General features: G+C 43.0%; 1 protein-coding gene across 5 annotated transcripts in view; it reads left to right on the top strand.

The window, feature by feature from the left end:
- The window catches only part of LOC124049139 (fibrinogen C domain-containing protein 1-like), a 205313-nt gene that overhangs the window by 13485 nt on the left and 166828 nt on the right, over window positions 1-25000 (top strand). For 4 of the 5 annotated variants that reach the window (XM_046370506.1, XM_046370504.1, XM_046370505.1 and 1 more), the window contains one exon: window positions 21302-21391. The exons of the other annotated variant lie outside the window; for it this stretch is intronic. In XM_046370506.1, the coding sequence (XP_046226462.1) occupies window positions 21302-21391 (90 nt within the window). The remainder of the gene's footprint in view (window positions 1-21301; window positions 21392-25000) is intronic. 5 annotated transcript variants of the gene reach the window in all.

Genomic DNA, 25000 nt, shown 5'->3' with positions numbered 1-25000 from the left:
ATCGGAGGATGTTGTTGTGGAGTTCTCTGGAAGTAAATTGTGATTGGTTGTCGTCACACTTTTGGAAATCAGGACAAAACATATTTGTTGCCTTTTCTGATGTGATACTTTCTGGTTATTCAACCCATAACCCAGTCTGTTGTGATTGCATTTTACAACCAGAAGATATGACAATACTACTACTACTCAATAAGCCAAATACTTTCTGCTGATAATGTACAACTCTTCACAGTGTGCAAACTGGGGATCTCTCTGTATTATATTTCCTCTACCAATTTGATCATATTATATTACTGATCTCCACAAGGAAAGACTTTAGAACTCAGCTTCTTCCAAAGCCCTGTCCTCTTCCGCCATCTTGTCTGTCACCGTTTTTGTAAAATCCCCCTCTAAAATCCACAGAGAGCGAGAGAGAGAGAGAGAGAGAGAGAGAGAGAGAGAGAGAGAGAGAGAGAGAGAGAGAGAGAAAGAGAGAGAAAGAGAGAGAGAAAGAAAGACTGAGAGACACTGTTGTAGGTGCCCTTGACACTGTGTTTGCAGCTTGAAGGAAAGAGTAATTAAGTGGTTACATACAGTAGCCATTAATTAAGTATGTTTTCTTAATTGCTCTGTGGTTTTGGCTTGGCTGTGGCTGAGCCACTGGTGGGATTAAATAGACCCTCTCATTCATCTCCTTCCTCTCTCACATACAAACTCACACCAACAACAACACCAACAAGGAAGAAAGGAAGGAAGGAAGACAGACATACAGTATCTATCCAATCAACTGCAAGCAATTACCTGGTTATAGCCAGTTTAGGCTGCTTTAACCTCAGTCTACTCCAGCTGCACTTATACACTCTTAGATAATAAGGTGCTAACTAGAACTTAAAATGTTTCTTCGGCTGTCCCCATAAGAGAACACTTTCAATCACCTTTTGTGGTTCCAGGTAGAACCCTTTTGGTTCTAGGTAGAACCCTTTTGGGTTCCATCCAGAACCCTTCCCAGCGGTCATGGAGCTGTCAATCACCTGACAGGGAGGCTGGGAAAGTGATTATGTCAGAATTCATCTGCGGTGTGAGTTGAGGCTGGGATGGGAAGACATTTGTGCTGAGTGCTTGCACGTGTGTGTGTGTGTGTGTGTGTGTGTGTGTGTGTGTGTGTGTGTGTGTGTGTGTGTGTGTGTGTGTGTGTGTGTGTGTGTGTGTGTGTGTGTGTGTGTGTGTGTGTGTGTGTGTGTGTGTGTGTGTGTGTGTGTGTGTGTGCGTGCGTGCGTGCGTGCGTGCGTGCGTGCGTGCGCATGTGTGGGCTGCAATTTACTGTTTTTCTCCTCTCTCACCCCTGACAGTTGCTGTCTTCCTGTGGTGAGTTATGGTTCAGGGGTCAGGGGTTAAGGGTTGGTGGGATGCCAATGGTTCTAACAAGGTACCCCAAACTTTCTGATTCAGCACTTAACTTTCTTAACAGTCTAAAGTTCAATATTTTCCAGAGAAGCTGTGCTTTGAGGTGAAGTGGGTGAGTATAGAGACCAATACCATGGCAAATATAATCAACAGCATAACTATTTCAGAATAACTATTTCTGCAGTACCAAAAATAACATCAACAGAATAACTATTTCTGCAGTACCAAAAATATCATCAACAGAATAACTGTTTCTGCAGTACCAAAAATATATTTGGACATTTTCATTTACATCTTATCAAAATGTTTTTACGTAATAATTAATATCTCTCCTGCAGGGGATCATTGCAATATACATAACCAACCTTGCTTTTCCATTTTGGATATTGTAATCAAATCTCTTCAGTCAAAATGTGTGTGTCTGTCCTGGCTGCAGAAAACATTGACATGTTGATTAAGCAGATACTTTAACTAGTGGCATGGTATATTTATATAATATACTCCTAACATCCCTACAGTGTACTAATGATTCAACGTGGCTGAGAAAGAATATGGTATTACACAGATAGATATGGGACAGGGCACAGTGACAGATGGGATCTGGAATGGATTGATGTGATGGCGCCAGGTAGCCTAATGGTTAAGAGCGTTGGGCCTGCCAGAAACCGAAACATCGCTGCTTTTGAATCCTTGAGTCGACCAGGGGGAAAAATCTTTCAATTTGTCCTTGAGCAAGACACTTAACCCTAAATTCTCCTTTAAGTTGTTCTGGATAAGAGCGTCGGCTAAACCAGGGTTTCCTTAACTCAGTCTTGGGCCCCCCCCCCCCCCCCCCCCCCCAGAGTGCATGTTTTTTTTTTCCCGAGCACTACACAGCTGATTCAAATAAGCAAAGCTTGATGATGAGTTGGTTGTTTTAAACAACTGGGTAGTGCTAGGTCAAAAAACAGAACATGCAGCCAGGTTTGGGAAAGTCTGTGCTAAATGACTAAAATGTCAAACGATAGGAGGGTGATGAACCTAGTGACACTACACAGATAAGGATTTCAGAGTGAGTGTTAGACTGATCTGTCCATGGGGAGGTTGACACTTGTGCTGGTCAGATAAGGTGATGAGGACTTGAAAGCAGCGGTTGTTCCTTCCCGCTATAGAGGGGGACTTGTTTGACGGAGTTAAAGAGAGATTACACTGATAATGTAAAGCACTAATGTCTTGCACTTTAAGGTTCGTGGTGCGGGGGTGATGTGTTTGTGACCGGAGGCCCGGACGGAGGAGGGCAGCTACCGTATCAATGATTGTTGCTGCCGCCGGTTTCCATGGCAACATATTCATTTGAATGATTCTCTGCTATATGCGATGTGTTGACGCGTAGAACGATGATAAAGATGAAGATCTGAGCTGGGGCAAATGTCAAGTACTGTTCATAATCCCAACATTTGTTAAGGTCACGCAAATCATACTGTATCAGCATACTGTATGGCTAAGTAGATAGATAGTGTTTATATTATTCCATTTGTGCTTGGTACTCTATCCCAGTCATGCAAACCAGACTGTATCCCTCAGTAAATGGATTGCATTTATACTTCTGTGCTCCATTCCATATGGTTGAATATAGTGCTGTGCTTGATACTCTTTGATGGATTACATATATTGTGTGTTCTGTGCTCTAAATCCATATGTTTCCATATCACCAATGATCCAAAACATTGCAATAATGTCCTTTCAAGGATTCATCACACAAGGTGAAACCCATGGTTAGACCTAACCTAACCAAATGGAAAGGATTCCAGGATAGCCTACAGCTCCAGACTGTTCCTCTCCAACTCAAAGGATAGTGTGAGATAATGCTAAATGCACGATGCCTTGTGTAACTACAGTATGTCCTTTTGCAAAGAGAGACAGGAAAAAAAAAGAGTGAAAAAAATGGACAGAAAACCATTTGCGGTTTGTTCGGAGTCATTCCATTAAAACCGTCCAAGCATTTAAACTCACCCCACAGTGGTCCTTCCGGGAATACTTCATTTCCCATAAAGCCCTGCTCTTACAGGCACCATGGGACGGCAGTGGCAGTAAGGTGTAAAGAGGTTTCACTGTTCTATTATACGCTCTGTGGCTTTTGACCGGCACTATTACTGCTGAGAGATGGGCTGCTGTTATTAGGAAACGGCGTGTGTGTGTGTGTGTGTGTGTGTGTGTGTGTGTGTGTGTGTGTGTGTGTGTGTGTGTGTGTGTGTGTGTGTGTGTGTGTGTGTGTGTGTGTGTGTGTGTGTGTGTGTGTGTGTGTGTGTGTGTGTGTGTGTGTGTGTGTGTGTGTGTGCATGCGGAGGAAGATAGGATAATGGTTTAAGCGGTCATGGTTATTCTGTGAAATTGCATCATCAGATTGCTTCAACAGTGCTTACCTATCATTACAAATATACTGCTAGTGCCTGTGCAGTGTTCTACTGAGTACCACCATGCTCATATTGCATATTAATGGTTATTAATGTCTTAATGGTTGATATCTGATACTGTCAATACTGTACCTGAACTGGCATGTTTACTTAAACCAAAGTTTCAAATTACAGTGGATAATATGTGCCTTTTAAAGTGGAGAGAAGCCTTCCTTTTAAAGTGGAGAGAAGCCTTCTAGCCTAGCTACGCAGCTCTGCATTTAATCTCCGGCCACTCTCTGACAACTGCCATTTCTGCCATTCCTCTGTCAATTCACACAGGAGATATCAGAGACGCAAGGCAGCCAGGGACAGATTGAAGAGGGCTATTGAGGAACACCAGTAGTGGCACTGATAAATGAGCGACTGAATCGATACACGCAGACTTAACGCATATAGCAGTTGCTAAACAACGTCAGACAGCCACCAAGATGGACAGTAACAGAAAGGCGTTTGTTCTGTTTACACAGTTGGAAACGGTTTGCATTTCTTTACTCTTCAGGGTCTTTGTTCAAACATGCCATAATATTTACTAATCAGGTCCATAATATCTTATGCTTCACAGTTGTGGCTGAGCATATTTTTGTAAATAACAGCTGGTCCATGATATCTACGGAAGTCTCGAGATATTGCTTGCCTGAGGTAGAGTATCTCATGAAAAGCTGTAGACCACACTTTCTACCTAGAGAGTTTTCATCTGTATTTTTCGTAGCTGTTTACACACCACCACGGTCAGTGGCTGGCACTAAGACAGCATTGAATAAGTTGTATTCCGCCATGAACAAACAAGAAAACACGCACCCAGAGGCAGCGTTCCTAGTAGCCAAGGACTTTAATGCAGGGAATCTTAAATCCGTCTTATCAAATTTCTATCAGCATGTTAAATGTTCAACCAGAGAAAAAAGGACTCGGGACCACATTTACTCCACACACAGAGACACATACAAAGTTCTCCCTCACCATCCATTTGGCAAATTTGACCATAATTCTATCCTCCTGATTCCTGCTTGCTAGCAAAAATGAAAACAGGAAGCACCAGTGACTAGAGCAATAAAAAAGTTGTCAGATGACACAGATGACACAGACTGTTTTGCAAGCACAGACTGGAATGTGTTCTGGGATTCCTCCGATGGCACAACATCTGTCATTGGCTTCATCAATAAGTGCATCGATGATGTCGTCCCTACAGTGACCGTACCTACATACCCCAACCAGAAGCCATGGGATTACAGGCAAAATCCTCATCCTCTAAAGGCTCAAGGGGCGGGACTCTAACCCAGATGCTGATAAGAAATCCCGCTATGTTCTCCAGCGAAACATCAAACAGGCAAAGCGTCAATACAGGACTAAGATTGAATCGTAGTACACCTGCTTTGAAGCTCCTCGGATGTGACAGGGCTTGCAAACCCTTACAGACTACAAAGGGAAGCACAGCCGAGAGCTGCCCAGTGACACAAGCCTACCAGATGAGCTAAACTACTTCTACGCTCGCTTCGAGGCAAATAACACTGAAACATGCATAAGAGCACCAACTGTTCCGAAAGACTGTGTGATCCCGCTCTCCGCAGCCAATGTAAGACCTTTAAACAGGTCAATATTCACAAGGCCACAGGACGTGTACTGCGAGCATGCGCTGACCAACTGGCAAGTGTCTTCACTGACATTTTCAACCTCTCCCTGTTCGAGTCTGTAATATCAAAATGTTTTAAGCACACCACCATAGTGCTTGTGCCCAAGAAGAATAAGGTAACCTGCCTAAATGACAACCGACCCGTAGCACTCACGTCTGTAGCCATGAAGTGCTTTGAATGGCTGGTCATGGCTCATATCAACAGCATTATCCCAGAAACCCTCCAAGCACACCAAGACAGTTGTGAATAGGGCACGACAAAACCTATCCTCCTACAGCTGCACAATCGAGAGCATGGTTGCCTGGTATGGCAACTGCTCGGCCTCTGACCGCAAGGCACTACAGAGGGTAGTGCGAAAGGCCTAGTACATCACTGGGGCCAAGCTTCCTACCATCCAGGAACTCTATACCAGGCGGTGTCAGAGGACGGCCCTAACAATTGTCAAAGACTCCAGTCACCCTAGTCATAGATTGTTCTCTCTGCTACCGCACGGCAAGCGGTACCGGAGTGCCAAGTCTTGGTCCAAGAGGATTCTAAACAGCTTCTACCCCCATAAGCCATAAAACTCCTGAACATATAATTAAATGGCACCCAGACTATTTGCATTGCCCCCTCTTTAACACCGCTGCTACTCTCTGTTGTTATCATCTATGCATAGTCACTTTAATAACTCTACCTACATGTACATATTACCTTAACTAACCAGTGCTCCCGCACATTGACTCTGTATCAGTACCCTCCTGTAAATAGTCTCGCTATTGTTATTTTACTGTTGCTCTTTAATTACTTGTTACTTTTATTTCTTATTCGTATCCATATTTCTTTAACTGCATTGTTGGTTAGGGGCTCGTATGTAAGCATTTCACTGTAACACCTGTTGTAGTATTCTGCTCATGTGACTAATACAATTTGATTTGATGTCAAGGAAGAGGTATTTCATTATTGTGACACTTGGCTACTAGTGTATCATTTTACATCACAGCTCTCTCCATCCTTCTCTCTCTCCCAGTGTATTTTGTTATCCTAGTGATAATACAACCTTATTTTCCAACATGATAAATACCTCACCCGTTAATTCAAGCCGTCAGATATTGTGAGAGGTGCGCCAATTAAGGTGGAGATGTTGTATCAATACCTCCAGAGGCACTCCAGAAGACACTCTAGAGCCCTCCGGCATTCTGCTGGTGAAATTATGACATTCTACTGCCAGTTTCATAATTACTGCCTTTTAAAGTGATTTAAATTGCCCAAGCCAGTAACCAACTACTAACCAATAATTTTATTAGGACTTTCTGGGAGTGGTCTGAGTGGGGAGGGGAACACTGAGGATTTGCTGTTATTGGCAGAGAGGTTTGGAAATTTGACTTGGCTGCTGGGGGGCAAGGAGACCTCCAGCTCTGCTAAAACCATTGACAACTACGTGCCGTTTTCAACTTATTTTTAAAATAAGTATCATAACTATTTGGTTTTAATCTCATCACCTCTTGAAGAGCCTAGTCAGAACTTCACATTTCAGATTATTCCACATTTAGCTCTATCATAAGAGTTATACAGCAAGTAAATGAATGTTCATGTTTAGTAAACATCAAGTGATCATATACATTCTGCATGTAGCTAGCTAGCTAAGCAAACAACATTTATTGTTTAGTTTGAGATTAGGCTTTTGGAAAGAGCTTGGCATCGGCAATTCGTTATCCTGGTAAAGATGTCAGTCGGGCATCTGTCATCACCACTATAGGTGGAAAGCAAATCTAACAATATTTGGATATCGACATCTAGTTTATCCACAGAAAGTTAAATTGTTAGCAGCCATACAGTATTAACGTGATCTGTTATTAGCCCGCTAGCCAATTTGACGTGGTCCATCATGTCTGTCAGTAGCAATCGTGATTAAACACTCTTAGAAACAATGTTGAAAAGGGGATAATGTTCACTAACTTCGCTAGGTAGGCCTGCGTTGGTTGGAGACTGTACATTTTGTCTACTTACCACTATGTTTAGCCAACTGTGCAAAGTTTCTACTGGTAATTTGCTAAATTAACATTATCAGCTAACAGTGCATCTGCAAATGAGCCCTTCTGCTGCTTGACAGGCAGAGCCCACAAAGGATGGGAAATAACCTTAACCACTTGTACTTGTCGGGTATAGTACGCTTTTATTTTATATCACTCAAATATCTAATTTATGGTGGCCAATATTGAGATATATAGTGAGGTTACCCTCACGTATCTGAAATTACATGATCAATTATGTTTACAGATCATGAAAAACATGCAGTTACTTGCTGTATAACTCTGATGATAGAGGTAAACGTGCGCAATTGTTTTGTATGGATAATCTGAAATGTGTATTTCTGACTATGCTCTTCAAGTGATAATAATATTACAACCAAATAGTTCATTTATTTAACAATCCCTTCAAAACTGCACACAGTTGTCAATGGTTCTAGTGGATCTGGGGGTCTCCTTGCCCCCCAGCAGGCAAATCCAATGCTCTGCACCTTACTGTGACGTTTTATGGATAACAACGTATTATTCCAACCTCGTAGTGTGGAAAGATATATAAAACACAGGATATCACATTTTTGACTGCACGGCTTTTACTTCTGTTTGGTTAACTGATTAACTGATTCACAATGACTTCAGAACACATGAAACGTTTCTATGTTTTGGCTAGTTAACTCAACTGCCATTACCCTAGTGGAGTAAATTAAACTCTGGTGTTCTGTAACCTAGCTAATCACCTAGCATCTTTACTCCAGGAGGCTCTTCAGTACGGAAGCTCACTCCTGAATTCTTTGTGATCTGTTTTCTCATGCTCTTGTGATGTATTAATGATATACTAGTTGTAAAGCATCACAATAAAGAAACATGCTGTTTTTTATTTATCTTCGTTGACACGGACCTGATTAGTAAGTATTATGGCATGTTTGAACAAAGACCTTGAAGAGTAGAGAAATGCAAGTTGTTTCTAATTGTGTAAACAGAGACAACACCTGTCTGTTACTGTCATTTCTGGTGGATGTTTGACATTGCTTAGCACCGGCTAAATGGGCAAACAGTGCGTCAATTCAGGTGCTCATTTGTCAGTGCTACTACTGGTTTGCCTCAAAGGAATTGCATAAATGGCAGTTGTCAGAGAGTGGCCGGGGACTAAATGCAGACCTGCGTAGGTGTGCTTTGAGGCTAGTAACTTCTCTGATGTGTTCCTAGCTCCCAAGGATTCCTGCTACTGACATAAGATGATGTTAGCTTTACTGAACAAAGTGTTCCAGCTTCCTCCTGCATCTGTCTCCTGACTCTCTCTCTCTCTCTCTCTCTCTGTCTATCGCTCTTTTTGTCTTTCTCCGTCACTCTCTCTCTTTTATTCCTCTAAGGACAAGAACTTATTTTTGTCGTTTGTTAGGTGAAAGAATATTATATTTCAAAAACACTATTATTTGAGGTGTTTTGGGCTATTCAGAGGGAAATGATCGTCGTGGGGATTCTGAAATGTGTTTGAACTCTCCCATTGGGTGGGCCTTTTTTTATCTGTAATTACCACGGAAACCACTTATTTTTTGGCGCTTAGGCAGAAATGGTCCTCCTTTCACCTGGTGGGCAGGGCATGAAGTCGGCTTTCATAAACTCTTATTCACTGTTGATTTACTGTAACTCATACAGCTCTTCTCCAGAGCCTGGCACTTAAATAAAACCACACTCTCTCTACCCACTCTGCGAGAAAGAGGCCTCTCAATGGAGCACACATGATGTGACGCTAATAGCTCTTTAACTACACATTACATTCTACATACTGTATAGTTCTCCACTGGCAGGGTTGTTTTGAACACTTAACCAAGGTTTCACTACAATGTTCTCTGTTCAAATTGAGAAGAATCAATCTCCTCCTTCATTCAACGTGTTCTCTTTTTACTGTCCTCACAGTCCTGTGTGGCTCAGTTGGTAGAGTATGGCACTTGCATTGCTGGGGTTGTGGGTTGGATTCCCATGGGGGTCCAGTATGAATGAAAATGTATCACCTCACCACTGTAAGTTGCTCTGGAGCAGAGTGTTTTATAAATGTAAACATGTCATGGGCACTTCTGGAAATGTTCTGTGCCCATTTCACTGTATTTTACTAAGAAAAGCCTCAATGGAGAGCAACATGTTCAGTCCTTCATATTCACAGAAAATAGTGAATGTCGGTTGTGTGTCTCCAGGACTCAACAAATGAAGTCTTTATATACGGCTGAATAGAGACTCCTCAGTGCTGTGTCCCATAGTGTATTGAGCGACAACAGGACTTAAATGGACAGAGCATTCTCTTGATTCTCCCACTCATCCACTCTCTCTGTTATGTTCTTTATCTCTCTGAGGGAAAGTGAATTTGATTTAAAAGAGCTGAGATATCACACCTCCCTATCTGATGGGTTAAGTGGGGACACCTTCCTGTTAAAGTCTGATATCATTCCCTTGTGGTTGAGGGGGCATTGAGGGCACATGAAGCTCTTAGCCCCCACATGGCCCCTGACTACAGCTGCCTCTGTCCCCCAGGAGAGACTGACCGCGCTGCACTTAAGATCCAGTACTGCTCAGACCGCCACAAACGGATACAATTAAATACACACACAAACACACACAAAATACTACACACATTCTCACATGGGCTCCTGACACACAGAAACAGGTACGCTCACACAAACGCATGTCAAGAGGTCAGAGGTGAACTCACTATGTGTGTGTGCCGGTAAGTGTGTGTCAAGCATTTCTGTGTATTTATTGCCCCTCACTGCAATCAGCCAGGCAGCACCAGTCTGCTCTTTCAGAACAGAAATTGAATTGTAGGGTGAAGTGATGACAGAAAGGAGAGCGGGAGCCTGTGAAGTTTACTGTTTTACATGTGTATTCATGGCCTCGTTGATAGGAATCATCTGAGGAGGACAGAGACAAAGGAACTGTCATGGTAATCCCTTCTTGGTTTTTGAGTGTACTCTTTATCAGCCCCAATTTAGAGGGAAGGAATTATAAAAGTTCCTTCTGAAGGGCTCTCATAAACGCATGTTTTAATGTTTAATGTTTAATTGTTGTTACTTTTGGTACTTCTGTGAAATGTGTCTCACGTCGTCTACTGATTGAGAGAGGATCAAGTCTGTCTATGAGCAAAGCCGATGTTCCCTTGTAGCATTAGAGCAGTGTGCCTGCTCCCTTCCTGCTCCACTTACTCAGCCTGTCAGGAGGAAACACCGTACTCACTGTGAGTCTGGGCTGTATCACCACTCATGCTGCTCAGAAGTTAACACACTTGAATAATGCAACACGGCTTCTATAAATGTTGTAACCGTTAATTATTGTTTGCAAAGCATTGGACATTACATACTAGAACCAGACCCGGCACCAGAATTAATCAGTTGGACGGGCATTTGATTTCCATAGGCAGGCCTGTTTTTTCACAGTACTTCCTAAGTGTGCACATTCTTGCACGCATTTTTAAATGGGTCTAATAGTAAAGACCATAGGCAGCTCATGAGTTTCAAGTTTGCGGAAGCTTAGAATTTATCCCACCAATTCGAACAATCTGCGTGTCAGTTCTGAATATTTATATATGCAAATTTTCATCGAACAGTTTTACTTCAAAAATAACGTTTTTGTTTCTCAAAATCGTTGTCATGTAGTTAATCAAAAAAATCTGAGGTAAAATGATACAAATCTTAAAGTTAAAACTCAACTACAGCGAGAGCACAAGCCTCTGCCATATGGATACATTGATACACTGTGGTTCACTGGCGGCTAAAGAAATGAGGGCATGGAACTCAGAGATACATTGCCTATAGACCAATGCAGCATGAGGCCTATAAATTCCATCATCAAAATATCTAGGCCTAAAGTCGTCAAATAAAAACAGCAGAGAATTACGGTTCTTTCAATCACATTGAGCTCTCTTCTCTGCCTGTCTGCCTCCCTTTCTATCTGTCTTGACTTGAGGTACTGCTAGTGAAGTTCAACACTGTATCAAATTTTCACTAACAAACTTGCAACATTATATCAAATAGGCTATTCCGGGCCCTCAAAGTTTCCTGTGCCAGTGAGCTCAGAACAGAAAGCTGTTTTTTATGAAGTTTCCATGGGATCATCAGATCATGATATTTTGCTCTTTCCAACACTCGAGGCCGGGAGTTTTTCAAATACTGATGAACTATCATTCGCAATTGATGTTTAAAAAACAGACTTTGTTGAAGAAAAATGAGTGGTGTAAGAGACAATCAGAAATAAGACATTGCCAAATGGGCACTTTCCTACATATGCATTCTGGAGACGCACCATATCTTCACCACACCCCCCTCTCCTTTTTATTGATGCAATATTTTAAATTATAGACACCTATTTTAGATGCTTTTCACTGACAGCCGCAACTCAATCAGCTAGACCTAATACCACTCGCACTACCCAAATTGCGGGCTTCCTAAACACACCTGTGATTTGAAACAATCATGTCTCTCCCAGTCAATATCATCTTTGCTTGAGCCTCGAACCGACTGTGTGTGTGAATGATGTCATTGGCCCTAAAGCGACAGGGCACACTTTAAAAAAATAAGAGATTCTTCTAACGTTGTTGATTACATAATTAAATCAGTCTCAAATGGAAAGGATGTTGAAAAGAAATTCTGTAGCCCCATGAAATCAGCCAAAACAAGCTCAATAACTCAATGCATGCACACACTGCTATTGAATATGCATCCGTATGTATTGTGAATAGGCTTAGGCTGTGTATGTGTGTGTGTGTGTGTGTGCATGTGTGTGTGTGTGTGTTTGTGTATCCCTTATTAAGTGTTTATGTGTGTACATGCGGTATGTGTGCATTTATTTGTCTGTGTGTCTGATTAAGTTTGTGTGTTTGTAATGTGTGTGTCTCTGATTAAGTGTGTGTGCTTGTGTGTGTGTGTCTGTGTGTGTTTGTGTGTGCTTTATTAAGTGTGTGTGCACGCAACGCAGCAGCAGCGAGGTGGGCAGCCTCTTTTGAAGGGCCCTCATGATGTGATGACAATGTTTTTACTTTCAGAAAAGTGCTGCTTGTGCACTTAGATTTCACCAGTGTGTGTGTGTGTGTGTGTGTGTGTGTGTGTGTGTGTGTGTGTGTGTGTGTGTGTGTGTGTGTGTGTGTGTGTGTGTGTGTGTGTGTGTGTGTGTGTGTGTGTGTGTGTGTGTGTGTGTGTGTGTGTGTGTGTGTGTGTGTGTGTGTGTGTGTGTGTGTGTGTGTGGGTAGATTGAGGAAAGTACATTTTTGTTTATGTATTCATTACAAATGTATATTTGGAATTTGTGTGGACATTTTGGGGGTATAGCTTTGTGGTCGCCAGATGTAAATTCTCTCCCCTGTTTCTCAGAAGTATAAAAAACAAACCTGAGAGAGGAGCTGGCTAAAGCATTATTCTAAAGCCCAACAGGTCTGCAATCATGCAATTTGGAGCGGGGAATCAGAGGTGTGTGGGTGCATGTGTAGTTTTTTGAGTGTGGGGGTTATGGTCCTAAGCTCTGACATTCCTGTAGAATAGAACAGCTTTTACTCTGTAATCCTCCTCTTTTCAGCTCTGCCCTGCACCCTCTGTTTGTCCTTTCATCCTTTCAAATGTCAAAGAGATTGTTGGAAAGGTGGAGAGCTGTTGGTGTGTGTGTGTGTGTATCTTCGTTTTAAGAGGGATTTTTTATGTATTTGTATTTATTATGGATCCCCATTCAGCTACTCTTCCTGTGGTCCAGCAAAATGAAGGCAGTTACACCATTTAAAAAAAAAAACATTAAAATACATTCACAACATATTTCACTATACATTAAGTGTGTGTCCTCAGGCCCCTACTCTTCCACAACATATCTACAACACAAAATCCATGTGTACGTGTGTGTATAGTGTGTATGTTATTGTGTGTGTGTGCATGTGTCTGTGCCTTTTTTTAGTTGCTTCACAGTCCCCGCTGTTCCATAATGTGTATTTTTATCTCTTTTTTAAAATGTAATACTGCTTGAATGAGTTACTTGATGAGAGTTCCATGTAGTCATGGCTCTATGTAGTACTGTTCACCTTCCATTGTCTGTTCTGGACTTGGGGACTGTGAAGAGACCTGGCATGTCTTTTTGGGTATGCATGGGTGTTCGAGCTGTGTGCCAGTATGTCAATACCTCTCACAAATACAAGTCGTGACGAAGGCAATCTCTACTCCACTTTGAGCCAGGGGAGATCGACATGCATATTATTCATGTTAGCTCTCTGTGTACATCCAAGGGCCAGCCGTGCCGCCCAGTTCTGAGCCAATTTTTCCAAGTCCCTTGTTGTGGCACCTGACCACACGACTAAACAGTAGTCCAGGTGCAACCAAACTTGTGCCTGTAGGACCTGCCTGGTTGATAGTGCTGTTAAAAAGGCAAAGCAACACTTTATTATGGACAGACTTCTCCCAATCTTAGCTACTGTTGTATCGATAAGTTTTGACCATGAAGTGTACAATCCAGGGTTACTCCAACTTGCTCAATTTCCACGTTATTCATTTCAAGATTTAGATGAGGTTTAAGGTTTAGTGAATAATTTGTCCCAAATACAAGGCTTTAAGTTTTTTAAATATTTAGGACTGCCACCCATTCTGAAACTAACTGCAGCTCTGGTCAAACACAATAAAAAAAAAGTTGACTAAGGGTTGGTAACAGGCTTAATGGTTGGCTATTTGAGCCAGTAAAGGGGGCTTTACTATTCTTAGCGGAATGACTTTTGCTTCTCTCCAAGCCTGAGGGCACACACTTTCCAGTAGGCTTTATACTGTATAAGATGTGGCAAATAGGAGTGACAATATTGTCTGCTATTATCCTCGCAAATTTTCCATCCAAGTAAGTGTGCGCTTGTGTGTGTGTGAGTGTGTGTGTGTATGGGTGTGTGTTTGTATGTGTGTGTGTGTGTCTGTGTGTGAGTGCGTTTGTGTGTGATCTAACTTTACTATCCTCACAAGAATAGTAAAACAAGGAAAAAATGCTATTTTAGGTTTAGGGTTTATTTTTAGGGTTACAATTACGGTTAGGCTAGAAATAGGGTTGGGGTTTGGATTAGGGTTAGGAGTTAGAATTTAGGTTTAGTGTTAGGGTTTGGATTAGGGTTAGGAGTTATAAATTAGGTTTAGTTAGGGTTTGGGGTCAATGTTAGGGTTATTGGTTACGAAAATACGATTTTGAATGGGAATGCATTATTCAGTCCCACGTGGATAGTAAAACCAATGTGTGTGTGTGTGTGTGTGTGTGTGTGTGTGTGTGTGTGTGTGTGTGTGTGTGTGTGTGTGTGTGTGTGTGTGTGTGTGTGTGCCTTCCTTACTGTCTGTGGATTCAACTCATCTCTTTCTGCTCCCACTGTAGCCTGTGTGTGTTTATATGTGTTGTTATTTTGTGTTTAAAGTTAACAAGTATTCCCATGTTTCCCATCTAGTTGTGTATTCATGTATATATACTACCGTTCAAAAGTTTGGGGTCACTTAGAAATGTCCTTCTTTTTGAAAGAAAAACTAATTGTGTGTCAATTAAAACAACATTAAATTGATCAGAAATACAGTGTAGACATTGATAATGTTGCAAATGACTATTGTCGCTGGAAATGGCAGATTTTTTATGGAATATCTACATAGGCATACAAAAGCCCATTATCAGCAACCCTCACTCCTGTGTTCCAATGGCACGGTGTGTTAGCTAATCCAAGTTTCTCATTTTAAAAGGCTAATTGATCATTAGAAAACCCTTTTGCGGGGCCTCCCGGGTGGCGCAGTAATCTGATTCTGGGTTCGAGCCCAGGCTCTGTCGCAGCATTTTTTGGGTTCGATTACAGGCTCAAAATGGCCAGAAACAAAGTACTTTCTTCTGAAACTCATCAGTCTATTCTTATTCTGAGAATATTCCATGTGAGAAATTGTAACATTTTTAGAAAATAAGCCCCAATACATGACAAACATAATGTATGTATGTATTGTTACAGTATCTAGAGTTTACAAAATGGTACAATAGAGATAAATAATTATACACAACAAAGAATGACATCTGCCCACATGATCAAATTGATGTTGGGGTACTGTGAAGAGACTGATCTGTCTGAAATAGAATATGCCTCAGAATGAAATGTCACAACCAACAGTGCAAGGTCTAAACCCTTAACCTCAATATAACCACCATCTTAGGTTGAAGATAACTCTATCAGGTATGTTCGACCATGGATGTACTTTTTAATTTTGCCAAGTTCAGTACAGTGTTACCTTGAATGCCTTTCCAGTGTCACAAAAGTCACTCATGAATATAATGAATGTATTCTTTCTGATGCAACAAAAGTTTTCCCTAATGTCTGAGGAAAACGAGTTTTTCTGGTCTTTGACTTCTGTCTTTGTCTACGGCACCGCTCTCCTTCTATCTCTCTCCATCCCTCCATCCCTCCATCCCTCCATCCCTCCATCCTTCCCTCTTTCTCTCCCTTCTATTGTGCCCATCCTGGTAAATGATTAGTAAGCCCAGGAATGAATGTGTGCAAAGCCTCTTCCTTCAGATCGGCTTAGCGAGCAGGAAGCTTAAACACACCTCAATCACTGCCCTATACGCACACACACACACACACACACACACACACACACACACACACACACACACACACACACACACACACACACACACACACACACACACACACACACACACACACACACACACACACACACACACACACACACACACACACACACACACACACACACGGAGGCATACACAGATGCACACACAGCATAGTCAAACACATGCACAAACACATACACACAAACACAAACGCACACACACACACACACACACACACACACACACACACACACACACACACACACACACACACACACACACACACACACACACACACACACACACACACACACACACACACACACACACACACACACACACACACACACACACAAGGAGGCATACACAGATGCACACACAGTATAGTCAAATACATGCACAAACACATACACACAAACGCACACGCACACACGCTCGCACACACACACACACACACACACACACACACACACACACACACACACACACACACACACACACACACACACACACACACACACACACACACACACACACACACACACACACACACACACACACACACACACACACACACACACACACACACACACACACACACACACACACACATACACAGATGCACACACAGCATAGTCAAACACATGCACAAACACATACACACAAACGCACACACGCACACACACACACACACACACACACACACACACACACACACACACACACACACACACACACACACACACACACACACACACACACACACACACACACACACACACACACACACACACACACACACACACACACACACACACACACACAGACTATACACTCTGCCACTGCTCTCTGTCAGCCTAAATCTCAGCTCATCAGATTGAATCCTCTCTGCCAGGTCCAACCAATAAAAGCCCCAGATATTCTATTAGCTGTAAACCCTTTCCTGTGGTGGAGTAGATTAGGACTCTGTAAACACAGAGCTAACACACCCACATCACATCACATTGGCCCGTGCGTGTATGCGTGGGGTTTTGTGTGTATTATGCAGCGGGATGCCTGTGTTAGCATTAGCAGGCTATAGGGATGAGCAGGTAAAGCCGTGAGACGTGCTGTCCATTGTAATGATGAGGAGAGGACGTGTTCTGGATCAGCCAGGCCTGGGTGTGCAACATGGGGATGCTACCTGCCTTTTTGTCTATGCTGTGTTGAGGTTTGTGGGTGCAAGGGGGATTTGAATATATACATAAGCATAATGTGTAGTGGGTTTAATTTATATTCATGGTGTTTATATGAAAACACATTATGCAGCCTCAGTGTGTAACAGAGTTGTCCAGCCTCAGTGTGTAACAGAGTTGTCCAGTCTCACTGTGTAACAGAGTTGTCCAGCATCAGTGTGTAACAGAATTGTCCAGTCTCAGTGTGTAACAGAGTTGTCCAGTCTCACTGTGTAACAGAGTTGTCCAGCATCAGTGTGTAACAGAGTTGTCCAGTCTCAGTGTGTAACAGATTTGTCCAGTCTCAGTGTGTAACAGAGTTGTCCAGTCTCACTGTGTAACAGAGTTGTCCAGCCTCAGTGTGTAACAGAGTTGTCCAGCCTCAGTGTGTAACAGAGCTGTCCAGCCTCAGTGTGTAACAGAGTTGTCCAGTCTCACTGTGTAACAGAGCTGTCCAGCCTCAGTGTGTAACAGAGTTGTCCAGTCTCAGTGTGTAACAGAGTTGTCCAGCCTCAGTGTGTAACAGAGTTGTCCAGTCTCACTGTGTAACAGAGTTGTCCAGCCTCAGTGTGTAACAGAGTTGTCCAGTCTCAGTGTGTAACAGAGTTGTCCAGTCTCACTGTGTAACAGAGTTGTCCAGTCTCAGTGTATAACAGAGTTGCCAGCCTCAGTGTGTAACTGTTGTCCAGTCTCATTGTGTAACAGAGTTGTCCAGCCTCACTGTGTAACAGAGTTGTCCAGTCTCACTGTGTAACAGAGTTGTCCAGCCTCAGTGTGTAACAGAGTTGTCCAGTCTCACTGTGTAACAGAGTTGTCCAGCCTCAGTGTGTAACATATTTGTCCAGTCTCAGTGTGTAACAGAGTTGTCGAGCCTCACTGTGTAACAGAGTTGTCCAGCCTCAGTGTGTAACATCCATGTGTGTTTGCTAGTCTGTGTGCGGAACAGGTTTCTGGATTTTCATGCTAAACTCATCAGGATTCAGCAGAGCCTCTCTCTCACTCCGTCTCTTTCCCTCCCCATTACTTTCTCTCCCTCACCCCTGGTAGGTGTACTCAGAGTAGGGAGGTGATAGGGCCATCAACATTGTGTGAACTGCATACTGTACTATCATACCTACAGTAGCAGCCAACACACAGACGACCACTGCACATTGTCTAGTCTTGTTCCGATTCCCCAGGCTACACATTCATTCACACATAGAAACACTGACTATACTGACTACACTGACTACACCCCTACACCAACAAGTTGCACACTAAGCAAACACCCCAACTCATGTACTCCTGTTGTACCATCTTCTGTCTGCACCAGTGTGAGTTTGTTGGCCTGAGCTTTGTCCTGACAGTGTTTTCAATTGTTCTAATTGGTCAGCTCAATGGTGTGTGTAGAAGGTCAGGGATGGCATGTACTCTCCCTCAGCTAGGACATAACCCTATCATAATAATTACCCTCATTCCACTTTCTGCAGCCCCCACACACACGAACACACATGCAGGCATGTACTCTCCCTCAGCTAGGACATAACCCTATCATAATTACCCTCATTCCACTTTCTGCAGCCCCCACACACACGAACACACATGCAGGCATGTACTCTCCCTCAGCTAGGACATAACCCTATCATAATTACCCTCATTTCACTTTCTGCAGCCCCCACACACACGAACACACATGCAGGCATGTACTCTCCCTCAGCTAGGACATAACCCTATCATAATTACCCTCATTCCACTTTCTGCAGCCCCCACACACACGAACACACATGCAGGCATGTACTCTCCCTCAGCTAGGACATAACCCTATCATAATTACCCTCATTCCACTTTCTGCAGCCCCCACACACACGAACACACATGCAGGCATGTATGCACACACACAAACAAACACGCACGGACACACATGCGCACGCACACACACACAGTAACCGTGTCCTGATACCCACACTTGCGTTCTAAATAGTAGACATTTTGGGTATGCAAAAATATAACATTATAGTATGTTACATTTCTGAAATGTAGTATGCTTTAAATGCCAGGATGTCATACTCATTTCTGATTTTCATCTAGTAGAATTCACTGCACACTATTGAGGAAGAGAATCGTCTTTCGAGACCTACGTGTGTTCGACAACAGCTGATAACCAGATAAGGGGACGTGCTCTACCAAAATGAACGAATTGTGGGATTCAGCAATATTGCGCATTAGATGATGTCTTCATAGTATGGATGAGTTGAATGACATTTTGGCTTACTACATTTATTCAACTTTTTACTAAACAGTCCGTACTAAATAGTATGTAGTACGATTAGTACACAACTGGCCAGATTTTGGATATGGCCAGTAACCTTAATATTAGTAGAGATATTTAGCAGCACAATTACAAATACATTCAGCAGTGACATGGAATCTTTGACAGAGTAATTCCCGTGCTCCTCTTCCTGGTACTTGTTTGTGATTGCTAGTTTTTACGTGTGTATTGCTATAATATATAACAACAACAGTGGTTTTGGTTTGGATCATTGATGAAGTAAAATGTTGATTTGATTTGTGGTCTTGGTTCTTGGTTTGGATCATTGATGAAGTAGTTTTGATTTGATTTGCATTCTTGGTGCTTGGTTTGGATCATTGATGGAGTGGAGTTATGATTTCTGGTCCAATAGCTGACCCTTCTGCAGTATCTTACAACCAAAAGCATACTATTATACTACACTGAACAAAAATGCAAATGCAACATGTAAAGTGTTGGTAACATGTTTCATGAGCTTAATTAAAAGATCCCAGAAATGTTCCCTACATACTAAAATGTTATTGTGCACAAATGTGTTTTCATCCCTGTTAGTGAGCATTTCTCCTTTGTCAAGATAACCAACAAGTCAGTTCATAAAATTTCTGCCCTGCTAGAGCTGCCCCGGTAAGTGTAAATGTCTAGGAACAACTACGGCTCAGCTGAAACGCGTAGTGCATAAAAATCATCTGTCCTCGGTTGCAACATTCACTACCGAGTTCCAAACTGCCTCTGGAAGCAATATCAGCGCAATAACTGTTCGTCGGTAGCTTCATGAAATGGGTTTCCATGGCCGCGCAGCCTCACACAAGCCTAAGATCACCACGCACAATGCATCGGCTGGAGTGATGTAAAGCTCGCCACCATTGGACTCTGGAGCAGTGGATACGCATTCTCTGGAGTGATAAATTATGCTTCACCATCTGGCAGGCCGCGAATCTGGGTTTGGCGGATGCCAGGAGAACGCTACCTGCCTCAATGCATAGTGCCAACTGTAAAGTTTAGTGGAAGAGGAATAATGGCCTGTGGCTGTTTTTCATGGTTCGAGCCCCTTATATCTAGTGAAGGGATATCTTAACCCTACAGCATACAATGACATTCTAGAAAATTCTCTGCTTCCAACTTTGTGGCAACAGTTTGGGAAAGGCCCTTTCCTGTTACAGCATGACAATTCCCCTGTGCACAAATAAAGGTCCATACAGAAATGGTTTGTCGAGATTGTTGTGGAGGAATTTGACTGGTCTGCACAGAGCCCTGACCTCAACCCCATCGAACACCTTTGGGATGAATTGGAACACCGACTGCGAGCCAGGCGTAACCACCCAACATCAGTGCCTGACCTCACTATGGCTCTTGTGGCTGAATGGAAGCATGTCTCTGCTGCAGTGTTCCAACATCTAGTGGAAAGCCTTCCCAGAATAGTGGAGGCTGTTATAGCTGCCAAGGGGGCACCAACTCCATATTAATGCCCATAATTTTGGAATGAAATGTTCGACGATCAGGTGTCCACATACTATTGGTCAGGTAGTGAATCTGTGAGGAACAGATGCATGTCTGTATTCCCAGTCATGTGAAACCCATAGATCAGGGCCTCATGGATTTATTTCAAGTTAATTATTTCCTTATATGAACTGTAACTCCGTAAAATCTTTGAAATTGTTGAATGTTGCGTTTATATTTTGTTCAGTGTATAATATCTAAGCATATAAAATGAAACAACGGCAAACACAACAACACTGGTTTGCTTGTTTGTTCCATGCAGACGTTCTGTGAGTGTGTACCCAGCACCTCCCAGCTTAAACACCGCTGGTCAGACTCAGACACAGTCAGAGAGACCCCATCACCCACCAAGGTAAGAACACACAGACTCACACAGACACACACACATACACACACTTAAAACACACCTTGATATCTCACATACACCAAAACATATACTATCGCCCAACCTGCAATCTTTTACCATACAATTCCCAATATGAAATAATGTATTATAATGATAATTTCTAACAGGTTAGCTCTTACTTCTTAAAATAATGCTTCATTATATGGTATTTTCTATTTGTGGTGAAATGCATTTATGTTTGGATGTAAATCATCTAGTTTAATATAGCTCATCATGTGACTAAAGCTAAGGTGAGTCTTCAGGTCTCAGGCACAATTACATTGATGCACCAAGTTCTTATTTCAGCCATTGTCACAGATGGAGATTTGAAGTGTCCTCATGAAGAGGAGAGGAGAGCGGATATGAGGGAGAGGAAAGGATAGGAGAGAAGAAGAGAGAAGTGGAGAGGATATGAGAGGAGAGGATAGGAGAGGAGTAAAGAGGAGAGGGGAGAGGAGAAGAGAGGAGAGGATATGAGAGGAGAGGATGACTAAAGCATGTCCCTGTCATTAGCTGTACAGAACAGCTCGGCGCGGCTCAAGGGATCTAATGGCATATGTATGCTCTCTCTGTCTTTGCCTGTCTCGCTTTCACTTTCTCCATGTTTCATTCCTCATCCATCCCTCACTCCACCTCCCCCTCTCCCCATCCCTGTCACTCTCTCTTTTTCTATCTGAGGAGAGCAGGATGAATACTGAGGAGCTCATCTACATGGAGGATTAGCGCTCCTTCACAATGCTCTCCTTGCCCCATCAGTGTCTCCATCACCATGGTGATCGCGTTCAGGGGATTATCAGATATTAAAAGTCACATCTGAGTGCAGAGCAGAAGAGGTGGTAAACCTTGACTCTAAAGAAATACCTAAATTAACCGTGGATTAAGCTTGTGCTGCTTTGCACATAAAGACGGAAATGATTGTAACAGGATCTGAGTACGTGTGGGATGGTACAGAATATGCGTGTGTGGAGGTCTGTGGGCTCTGTATGGGCTCTGTATGTAAAAAGAGTGTGGGTGCGTGTGTCTGCATGTGCGTGAGTGCATCACAAGAGGCCGCTGAGGGGAGAACTGCTCATAATAACGGCTGGAATGGAGTTAATGAAATGGCATCAAACATATGAAAACCATGTATTGGATACCATTCCACCTATTCTGCTCCAGCTGCTACTACGAGCCCGTCCTCCACAATTAATATGCCATCAATCATTGTGTATCTCTAATGGTTTTCTACTTATCTAATGACCGGATGAAGAGAGAGGATCTGGCTGAAAATACTTGAATCAGTTATAGAACCCATTGCCCTTTATGGTTGTGAGCTCTTGGGTCCGCTCACCAACCAAGAATTCACAAAATTGGACAAACACCAAATTGAAGCTCTGCATGCAGAATTCTGCAAAATTATCCCGTGTACAACGTAAAACACAAAATAATGCATGCAGAGCAGAATTAGGCCGATACCCACTAATTATCCAAATCCAGAAAAGAGACATTAAATTGTACAACCACCTAAAAGGAAGCGATTCCCAAACCTTCCATAACAAAGCCATCACCTACGGAGAGATGAACCACCCACATCACTACAACACTGTATATACACATAATATGACATTTGAAATGTCTTTATTCTTTTGGAACTTCTGTGAGTGAAATGTTTACTGTTCATTTGTATTGTTTATTTCACTTTTGTTTATTATCTATTTCACTTGCTTTGGCAATGTTAACATATGTTTCCCATGCCAATAAAGCCCTTGAATTGAATGTAACTGAATTGCGAGAGAGTGTGAGAGAGAGAGGGGGGCAGAGAGAGAAAGAGCCCCTTTGAATTTAGAGAGAGAGAGAGAGAGAGAGAAAGAGAGAGAGAGAGAGACTGAATCCAGTCAGTAATTACCGAGTGGCTTCCTACTGAGAGATGGAGAGACTCATTAACAAAAGCACTGTTTAGACAGGGTTTGAGTGGTTTAGCTTGGCTCAATGGAATTATACAGACATAAATTGTATTGTGTGTTTGGGGGTGGGTCTCTGAGTGGATGTAGTACTGTATGTAAGAGGTGTAAGGGGGAGGGGGGGTGAAAAGTGGATGTAGTACTGTATGTAAGAGGTGAAAGGGGAGGGGGTGAAGAGTAGATGTTGTACTGTATGTAAGAGGTGTAAGGGGGAGAGGGGGTTGAAGAGTGGATGTAGCACTGTATGTAAGAGGTGTAAGGGGGAGAGGGGGTGAAGAGTGGATGTAGTACTGTATGTAAGAGGTGTAAGGGGAGGGGGTGAAGAGTGGATGTAGTACTGTATGTAAGAGGTGTAAGGGGGGAGGGGGTGAAGAGTCGATGTAGTACTGTATGTAAGAGGTGTAAGGGGGAGAGGAGGGGGTGAAGAGTGGATGTAGTACTGTATGTAAGAGGTGTAAGGGGGAGAGGGGGGTGAAGAGTGGATGTAGTACTGTATGTAAGAGGTGTAAGGGGGAGAGGGGGTGAAGAGTGGATGTTGTACTGTATGTAAGAGGTGTAAGGGGGAGAGGGGGTGAAGAGTGGATGTAGTGCTGTATGTAAGAGGTGTAAGGGGGAGAGGGGCGGGTGTAGAGTGGATGTAGTACTGTATGTAAGAGGTGTAAGGGGGAGAGGGGGGGTGAAGAGTGGATGTAGTACTGTATGTAAGAGGTGTAAGGGGGAGAGGGGGTGAAGAGTGGATGTAGTACTGTATGTAAGAGGTGTAAGGGGGAGAGGAGGGGTGAAGAGTGGATGTAGTACTGTATGTAAGAGGTGTAAGGGGAGAGGGGGTGAAGAGTGGATGTAGTACTGTATGTAAGAGGTGTAAGGGGGGAGGGGGGTGAAGAGTGGATGTAGTACTGTATGTAAGAGGTGTAAGGGGGAGAGGAGGGGGTGAAGAGTGGATGTAGTACTGTATGTAAGAGGTGTAAGGGGGAGAGGGGGGTGGGTCTCAGTGGATGTAGTACTGTATGTAAGAGGTGTAAGGGGGAGAGAGGGGGGGTGAAGAGTGGATGTAGTACTGTATGTAAGAGATGTAAGGGGGAGAGGGGGGGTGAAGAGTGGATGTAGTACTGTATGTAAGAGGTGTAAGGGGGGGGGGGTGAAGAGTGGATGTAGTACTGTATGTAAGAGGTGTAAGGGGGAGAGGGGGGTGAAGAGTGGATGTAGTACTGTATGTAAGAGGTGTAAGGGGGAGGGGGGTGAAGAGTGGATGTAGTACTGTATGTAAGAGGTGTAAGGGGAGAGGGGGGTAGAGTGGATGTAGTACTGTATGTAACAGGTGTAAGGGGGAGAGGGTGGGGGGTGTAGAGTGGATGTAGTACTGTATGTAACAGGTGTAAGGGGGAGAGGGGGGGGGGTGTAGAGCGTTATATTTCTTCCTTCCTTTGTGTGTCACACGTTAAAGTACGTAGATCAGCCCATCCAGGGTTTTAACCAAGCCCTTGCTTAGCTTTGATATGTGTCAATGGCTACTATCAATGTGCTATTGTGATTATTGAGAGATCATAACTAAATAATACACTGATTGTACAAAACATTAAGGACCCTCCACTGCCTACACACAGTACCCCGTCATTTCAAAGTGGAATAGTGTTTT

This window comes from Oncorhynchus gorbuscha, linkage group LG11, assembly GCF_021184085.1.
Source record: "Oncorhynchus gorbuscha isolate QuinsamMale2020 ecotype Even-year linkage group LG11, OgorEven_v1.0, whole genome shotgun sequence".
Classification (NCBI taxonomy): Eukaryota; Metazoa; Chordata; class Actinopteri; order Salmoniformes; family Salmonidae; genus Oncorhynchus; species Oncorhynchus gorbuscha.
This window is presented reverse-complemented; position numbering and strand designations above follow the sequence as displayed.